This window comes from Mustelus asterias, unplaced genomic scaffold, assembly GCF_964213995.1.
Source record: "Mustelus asterias unplaced genomic scaffold, sMusAst1.hap1.1 HAP1_SCAFFOLD_2697, whole genome shotgun sequence".
Taxonomy (NCBI): domain Eukaryota; kingdom Metazoa; phylum Chordata; class Chondrichthyes; order Carcharhiniformes; family Triakidae; genus Mustelus; species Mustelus asterias.
Genome location: NW_027592642.1, coordinates 31798 through 40736, shown reverse-complemented (window position 1 = coordinate 40736; position 8939 = coordinate 31798). Strand labels below are relative to the sequence as shown.

Genomic DNA, 8939 nt, shown 5'->3' with positions numbered 1-8939 from the left:
TACCATTTGGCCTGAGCTTGTAAAATCCTACTAACTGTCCTGGCTTGAGACAATTCACACCTCTTTAACCCGTGATTATCCCTCTCTCCACTCGCACTGTCTGTACCTGTAAAGACTTGATTACCTGAAAAGTCACGATATGGAGTTGCCGGCGTTGGACTGGGGTGGGCACAGTAAGAAGTCTCACAACACCCAGGTTAAAGTCCAACAGGTTTATTTGGAGTCACGAGCTTTCGGAGCGCCGCTCCTTCCTCAGCTGAGTGAAGAGTCTATATTTACCCTGTTTGTGAACAGAACTCTTCACTCACCTGATGAAGGAGCGGCGCTCCGAAAGCTCGTGATTCCAAATAAACCTGTTGGACTTTAAACTGGTGTTGTGAGACTTCTTACCTTCCCTGTAAAGACTCGCATTCCAACCATTATCTTGCAATTGTGTCTCTGTCTATATATGCCGTGTTTGTGAAACCTACCTCTCACCTGACGAAGGGGCAGCGCTCCAAAAGCTCGTGATTCCAAATAAACCTGTTGGACTTTAACCTGGTGTTGTGAGACTTCTTACGGCAGGTAGTTAGTCCAAAGGCAGTGCCGTTGATAATATTTAAGTGACTTACCGCAGGTTTGGATTTCCTGCTCTTCCTCCTGTGCTTTGGAGAGCTTGGTCACTGGCCTTCGCTTCCGCTGCTTGGGTTCTGCCCTTGCCTCGGGACCCAGTTCCCAGATCCTCCTGGGCATGGGAGCTTTCTTCCTGCTGATTCGCTGGCTGTACAGCTTCGCCAATACCTGCACTTTGTTCATGATCTTGTCCGAGTTCTGAAACAGACAGCCGTCCCCGCAGGGTGGCATTCCTGCCGCCTCGTGGCTGGCGCAGCAAGGAGCGTGCGCGCAGGGCGCTCCCTGGCCGGCGCAATAATCCTCTCCCCGACGGGCCTTTCCAACCGCCTTTCCATCCGGCTCTCCGTCCGACGGACGCTGCTCCGTCCCCGGCGAATCTTCGGGCAGCTCCGCCGCGAGATCCGAGTCCTCCAGGATTAGCAGGGGCTCGCTGTAGCTCGCCCGTCGGTGGCCGGGGAGATCCCCGTCGTTCCCCGCCGCTCTGGCGCAGCCGTTCCACGAGTCGTGTTTGTGGCAAAAGTGGGCGGCCTTCTCCATCTCCCGCCAGACTTTGATGATCTCGGCGCAGCTCTTAAACTCCGTTTCTTCCGACTCGCTCTCGGCCGCCCCGTCGCGCGGGGGCGGGCCCTCCTCGGACGCTTTGGGATGCTCCGGCTCGTGGGAGGAACCGGGCCGAGAGCCGGAGTGGGAGTCGGAGCTGGAGGTCGAGCCCGGAGCGCTGACCGACCAACGTGAGCCGCTGCTGCCCGCCTTCTCGTTCTGCGCCTCCTGAATGCTTTCGTGCTGTGTGTTGTAATTAAACCGTAGAACAGAGTCCCTCACCACGCCCGTCGGGATGAAGGAGATGCTCTCACGCCGCTGTAAGTAGAACTGGTCGTTGTTCATCTCCGCTGTCTCGTAATAGTTCTTAATTTTCTCGATCAGCAGTCGGTCATTTTCCATTTGGACCAAGTCCTTCTTGCCCGTGTTCGCCATTTCCGATCTATCTGTGGGGCTAGCGCTGAGCACCGTCTCTGTGTCTGCGAATCCTTCCTCGACTAACGTCTCGGATCCCACGGGATATCCATTAACTTTACAATTGTCCTTCCCACTTGATGAGATCAGCTCCCTGTCGTTGATGGAGTTGTGGAGGTCTTCACCGCTGGGCGACGATCTCTTTCCGCCGCACGCAACGTCTCGAACCGTAGATTTTCCATTCGCAAACGGAACGGGGTCTTCAGATTCCTGGGCGGCTGGGTCTTCCTCGCCCAGTGGGGCCAACTCTTCCAGGTTCTGCGGGGAGGGAGGTCGCATTTCTCGGCGGAGGTCGTCATCTTCCGAGGATTCGCTGTTGCACGTTCGGACTTCCTCCGCCCCGTCGGCCGATGAGAGGTCGGCCAGCGAGAGACCGGAAGCTTCCACCTCCGCGTCCTCGAAAACGTCCAGCGGCGCCTGGTCCCCGTCGCCGTCCCTGCGGCGGAATGAATTCTCCTCGCCGACAGAACCCAGGTCTTCAGAGGCTTTCTTCTGCAACAGTTCCATGTCAGCGAATATCTACGGATGGGTCAGACAAAGACTTATTTAGAAGGTTCAAACAATCTGATAAAATTGTGTGCGGTTGCAGGAATAGGGCCTAGGTGGGATTGTGGTCGGTACAGACTCGATGGGCCGAATGGCCTCCTTCTGTACTGTAGGGATTCTATGATCTATGATTGGGCAAGAGTGCATTTCCCGATTTTAGAATGGATCATTAGGAGAACACATTAAAACCATTGGATGATCCCAGATGGATTCTGACTAAGCTCCAAGGAGGTGGCGTTATCTACTAGTGTCATCTCTCACCAACTTTTACAGATGCACCATAGAAAGCCTTCTTTCTGGTTGTATCACAGCTTGGTATGGGCTCCTGCTCTGCCCAAGACCGCAAGGAACTATAAAGAGTCGTGAATGTAGCCCAATCCATCACGCAAACCAGCCTCCCATCCATTGGCTCTGTCTACACTTCCCACTGCCTCGGCAAAGCAGCCAGCATAATTAAGGACCCCACGCACCCCGGACATTCTCTCTTCCACCTTCTTCCGTCGGGAGAAAGGTACAAAAGTCTGAGGTCACGTACCAACCAACTCAAGAACAGCTTCTTCCCTGCTGCCATCAGACTTTTGAGGAGGGCATTGAGGTGGCGATGGCCTAGTGATATTATCTCTAGATTATTAATCCAGAAACGCAGCTACTGTTCTGGGGGACCCGGGTTCGAATCCCGCCACGGCAGATGGTGGAATTTGAATTCAATAAAAAAAATCTGGAATTAAGAATCTACTGATGACCATGAAACCATTGTCGATTGTCGGAAAAACCCATCTGGTTCACTAACGTCCTTTAGGGAAGGAAATAGAACATAGAACATAGAACATTACAGCGCAGAACAGGCCCTTCGGCCCACGATGTTGCACCGACCAGTTTAAAAAAAAACTGTGACCCTCCAACCTAAACCAATTTCTTTTCGTCCATGAACCTATCTACGGATCTCTTAAACGCCCCCAAACTAGGCGCATTTACTACTGATGCTGGCAGGGCATTCCAATCCCTCACCACCCTCTGGGTAAAGAACCTACCCCTGACATCGGTTCTATAACTACCCCCCCTCAATTTAAAGCCATGCCCCCTCGTGCTGGATTTCTCCATCAGAGGAAAAAGGCTATCACTATCCACCCTATCTAAACCTCTAATCATCTTATATGTTTCAATAAGATCCCCTCTTAGCCGCCGCCTTTCCAGCGAAAACAATCCCAAATCCCTCAGCCTCTCCTCATAGGATCTCCCCTCCATACCAGGCAACATCCTGGTAAACCTCCTCTGCACCCTCTCCAAAGCCTCCACATCCTTCCTGTAATGTTGGGACCAGAACTGCACACAGTACTCCAAGTGCGGCCGCACCAGAGTTGTGTACAGTTGCAACATAACGCTACGACTCCTAAATTCAATCCCCCTACCAATAAACGCCAAGACACCATATGCCTTCTTAACAACCTTATCTACTTGATTCCCAACTTTCAGGGATCTATGCACACATATACCTAGATCCCTCTGCTCCTCCACACTATTCAAAGTCCTCCCGTTAGCCCTATACTCAACACATCTGTTATTCCTACCAAAGTGAATTACCTCACACTTCTCCGCATTAAACTCCATCCGCCACCTCTCGGCCCAACTTTGCAACCTGTCTAAGTCTTCCTGCAAACTACGACACCCTTCCTCACTGTCTACCACACCACCGACTTTGGTGTCATCAGCAAATTTGCTAATCCACCCAACTATACCCTCATCCAGATCATTAATAAATATTACAAACAGCAGTGGCCCCAAAACAGATCCCTGAGGTACACCACTTGTAACCGCACTCCATGATGAATATTTACTATCAACCACCACCCTCTGTTTCCTATCCGCTAGCCAATTCCTGATCCAATTTCCTAGATCACCCCCAATCCCATACATCTGCATTTTCTGCAGAAGCCTACCATGGTGAACCTTATCAAACGCCTTACTAAAATCCATATATACCACGTCCACTGCCCTGCCCCCATCCACCTCCTTGGTCACTTTCTCAAAAAACTCAATAAGGTTAGTAAGGCACGACCTACCTGCCACAAAACCATGCTGACTATCACCTATCAATTCATTACTCTCCAAATAACTATAAATCCTATCCCTTATAATTTTTTCCAACATCTTGCCGACAACAGACAAATCTCCCGCCCTTATCCCGGTCTGGCCTACATGTGACTCCAGAGCCACAGCAATGTGGTTGACTCTCAACTGCCTTCGGGCAACTAGGGATGGGCAATAAATGCTGGCCCAGCCGGCGACGCCCATGTCCCACAAAGGAATAAAAGAAAATAATGGACGTACCTCGCATTAAGTTGATCTTTCTCTACACCCTAGCTATGACTGTAACACTACATTCTGCACTCTCTCCTTTCCTTCTCTATGAACGGTATGCTTTGTCTGTATAGCGCGCAAGAAACAATATCCCAAAACATCCCCTGTATCCCAAAACATGCAACAATAATAAATCAAATCAAGTTATCATTTTAAGAGGGTCTGTCTGTCTCCAGGGGTCTCCTGCCACTAATCCAGGAGAATTAGCATCTACTTAACTTCAGGACCTGTTACACATCCTTGTAATGAGGGTGAAAAGCAGCTGTTTTATTAAGACAAGTGATCAGAGAATTCCTACGCTGCAGAAGAGGCCATTCGGCCCTTCGAGGCTGCACCAACTCTCTGACAGAGTATATAACCCAGGCCCTCTCCTCTGCCCTATCCCCGTAACCCTGCACATTATCCATTGCCAATCCACCTAATCTACACATCTTTCTATTCATTCATGGGACATGGGCGTCGCCGGCTGGGCCAGCATTTATTGCCCATCCCTAGTTGCCCTTGGAGGGCAGTTGAGAGTCAACCACACTGCTGTGGCTCTGGAGTCACATGTAGGCCAGACCGGGTAAGGACGGCAGATTTCCTTCCCTGAAGGACATTAGTGAACCAGATGGGTTTTTCCAACAATCGACAATGGTTTCACGGCCATCAGTAGATTCTTAATTCCATGGACAAAAGCAAAATACTGCAGATGCTGGAATCTGAAACAGAAACAGAGATTGCTGGAAAATCTCAGCAGGTCTGACAGCGTCTGTGGAGAGAGAATAGAGCCAATGTTTCCAGTCTCTGACGAAGGGTCATCCAGACTCGAAACGTTGACCTGCTGAGATTTTCCAGCATTTTCTATGATTCTTAATTCGAGATTTTTTTAATTGAATTCAAATTCCACCATCTGCCGTGGCGGGATTCGAACCCAGGTCCCCCAGAACATTAGCTGAGTTTCTGGATTAATAATCTATCGATAATACCACTAGGCCATCGCCTCCCCTTCATGCGACACCAACGCCTCTACTTTCTCAGAAGACGAAGGAAATTTGGCATTGCGACTCTCACCAACTTTTACAGATGCACCATAGAAAGCATCCTTTCCGATGTATCACAGCTTGGTATGGCTCCTGCTCTGCCCAAGACCGCAAGGAACTACAAAGGGTTGTGAATGAAGTTCCCTCCATCACGCAAACCAGCCTCCCATCCATTGACTCTGTCTACACTTCCCGCTGCCTTGGAAAAGCAACCAGCATAATCAAGGACCCCACGCACTCCGGACATTCTCTCTTCATAGAATCCTACAGTGAAGAAGGAGGCCATTTGGCCCATCGAGTCTGCACCGACCACAATCACACCCAGGTCCCATCCCCATAACCCCATGCACTTACCCTAGCTAGTCCCCCTGACACTAAGGGGCAATTTAGCACGGCCAATCCACCTAACCCGCACATCTTTGGACTGTGGGAGGAAACCAGAGCACCCGGGAAGAAACCCATGCAGACACGGGGAAAAGTTGATCTTTCTCTACACCCTAGCTATGACTGTAACACTACATTCTGCACTCTCTCTTTTCCTTCTCTATGGACGGTATGCTTTGTCTGCATAGCACGCAAGAAACAATACTTTCCACTGTGTACAGTTCTGGTCACCCTATTATAGAAAGGATATTATTAAACTTGAAAGAGTGCAGAAGAGATTTACTAGGATGCTACCGGGACTTGATGGTTTGAGTTATAAAGAGAGACTGGATAGACTGGGACTTTTTTCTCTGGAGCGTAGGAGGCTGAGGGGTGATCTTATAGAGGTCTATAAAATAATGAGAGGCATAGATCAGCTAGATAGTCAATATCTTTTCCCAAAGGTAGGGGAGTCTAAAACTAGAGGGCATAGGTTTAAGGTGAGAGGGGAGAGATACAAAACTGTCCAGAGGGGCAATTTTTTCACACAGAGGATGGCGAGTGTCTGGAACAAGCTGCCAGAGGTAGTAGTAGAGGCGGGTACAATTTTGTCTTTTAAAAAGCATTCAGACAGTCACATGGGTAAGATGGGTATAGAGGGATATGGGCCAAATGCGAGCAATTGGGACTAGCTTCGGGGTTAAAAAAAAAAGGCGGCATGGACAAGTTGGGCCGAAGGGCCTGTTTCCATGCTGTAAACCTCTATGACTGATGCATGTGACAATAATAAATCAAATCAGATGTTTGTAAATGGGGGAGATCACTTTACCCTGTGTTTAAGGTGTATTCAATCTCACCCGGCTTGCCTCGTTCCAGTGGGACAGGTGCAAGACCCCAGTTCCAAACAGGCGTCAAAATTGAAAAGAAAGCAATCTTAAAAACTCAAACACCTGTTCCATCTCCAGGTCGATGTTCCCGATGCCTCGGAATTCAGGCTCTTCGTACAGCCCCACATCCTCCTCCTTCCCCTCCTCACTCGGGGCTGATCGCTCCGTGGAGGCTTCGCCTCTGGCTGCCAGGTTAGGCCCCGGCGTCTCGGACGACCCCGGCTCTGCCACCTTGGTGCTGACCTCCAGTTCCACCACGCTGGACGCCAGGGTGCTGGCGCTGCCCAGTAAGCTCAGCGTCTCCATGTTGGAAAGCAGGTCATCCTCGCTGCCGGTATACTAGAACCAAACAATCACAGAATACTACAGTGCAGAAGGAGGCCATTTGGCCCATCAGGTCAGTACCGATACAATCCCACCCAGGCCCTATCCCCATAACCCCACGCATTTACCTTGCTAATCTCCCTGAGACTAAGGGACAATTTAGCACGGCCAATGCACCCTAACCAGCACGTCTTTCAGACTGTGGGAGGAAATCCACGCAGACACGGGGGAGAACGCGCAAACTCCACACAGACCCGAGGCTGGAATCGAACCCGGGTCCCTGGCGTTGTGAGGTGGCAGTGCTAACCACTGTGCCGCCGTGATAAGTTAGAATGACGAAGGAGGAAGCTAGGTCAGGTTTGGCCAATAAAAGATTCTTACCTTCAGCTGTGTTCCTGCGTGAGTCGGAGCGAGACAGCGAGAGGGAAACAAAACAGGAGAGGGACAGTTAGTGTCATTCCCGCCTGCTGATTCCCATCAAACCCCAGCTTCCCCCAGATTCCCTTGCAGGTTATTGCTAACAACGCACCCCCCACCCCCTCCCTCACCCCCTCCCACACCCGCCCCCACCCCCACCCCATCCTCTCACACCCCTCCACTCCCCCCAACCCCACACAGGCAGATCGCTTCAGAGTGTGACCCTAATGAGGGAAGGTGACAGAGAGAGAGAAAGAGAGAGAGGGAAAGAGAGAGAGAGAGGGAGGGAGAGAGAGAGAGAGAGAGGGAAATGGAGAGAGAGGGAGAGAGGAGGGGAGAGATAGGGAGAGGGGGAGAGAGGGGGAGAGACAGATGGAGATAGGGAGAGAGGGGGGGGGAGAGGGAAATAGAGAGAGAGGGAGGGAGAGAGGGGGGGGGAGGGGAGAGAGTGAGAGATGGGGGGAGGGAGAGGGAGAGATAGGGAGAGGGGGAGAGACAGATGGAGATAGGGAGAGAGAGAGAGGGAGAGGGGGGGGAGAGAGAGAGGGAGAGAGCGGGAGAGACAGATGGAGATAGGGAGGGAGAGAGAGAGAGAGAGAGCGAGGGGGAGAGGGGGGTAGGATAGGGGGGAGAGAGAGAGAGAGAGACAGAGGGAGAGAGAGAAGGAGATAGGGAGAGAGAGAGAGAGAGAGGGAGAGAGAGAGAGATGGAGGGAGGGAGAGAGAGAGGGAGGGACAGAGAGTGACAGACAGACAGACAGAGAGAGGGAGAGAGAGTAAGAGAGAAAGGGAGAGAGAGAGAGAGTGGAGAAAGAAAGATAGAGGGAGAGGGGTCTTGCAGAGTGAGAGCAATGGAGAGTTTGCTGGGAGGGTGAGGGAGGGTTTGGGAAGAGGGAGTGGGAGAGCCGGAGGGGACTGTAAACCTCGAGGGATTTAATTCCCTCTCAATGAGGAAAAGACAGAACCTGAAGTTATATTGCTGCCCATCTCAAACCGCTTTACAACCAATCAAACACAGCTTGTGACGCACAGTCGCTGTTGTAATGGAGGAAACGCGGGAGCTAATTTGCGCACAGCAAGATCCCAAGCATAGAAATGTCCCGATCGACCGCTGTTCGTTCAATGGCATTGACTGTGGGATAAATATTATGATGTGGAGTTGCCGGCGTTGGACTGGGGTAAACACAGTAAGAAGTTTAACAACACCAGGTTAAAGTCCAACAGGTTTATTTGGTAGCAAAAGCCACACTTTTGCTACCAAATAAACCTGTTGGACTTTAACCTGGTGTTGTTAAACTTCTTACTTGGATAAATATTAGCCAGGAGACTGGGAAGACCCAAGATGTGGAGGTTAGGTGGATTGGCCATGCTAAAATGCCCCTTAGTGTTCAAAGAGG

General features: G+C 50.8%; 1 protein-coding gene across 1 annotated transcript; it reads right to left on the bottom strand.

The window, feature by feature from the left end:
- Window positions 1-611: 611 nt before the first annotated feature.
- Window positions 612-7638, bottom strand: LOC144489941 (uncharacterized; the record flags this gene model as incomplete). Its single annotated transcript, XM_078207765.1, has 3 exons — window positions 7508-7638; window positions 6866-7141; window positions 612-2145 (listed from the first exon to the last, which is right to left on the bottom strand). Coding segments are annotated over exons 2-3 (1777 nt in total), but the record flags the coding sequence as incomplete, so codon positions are not given.
- Between the last annotated feature and the right edge of the window lie 1301 nt (window positions 7639-8939).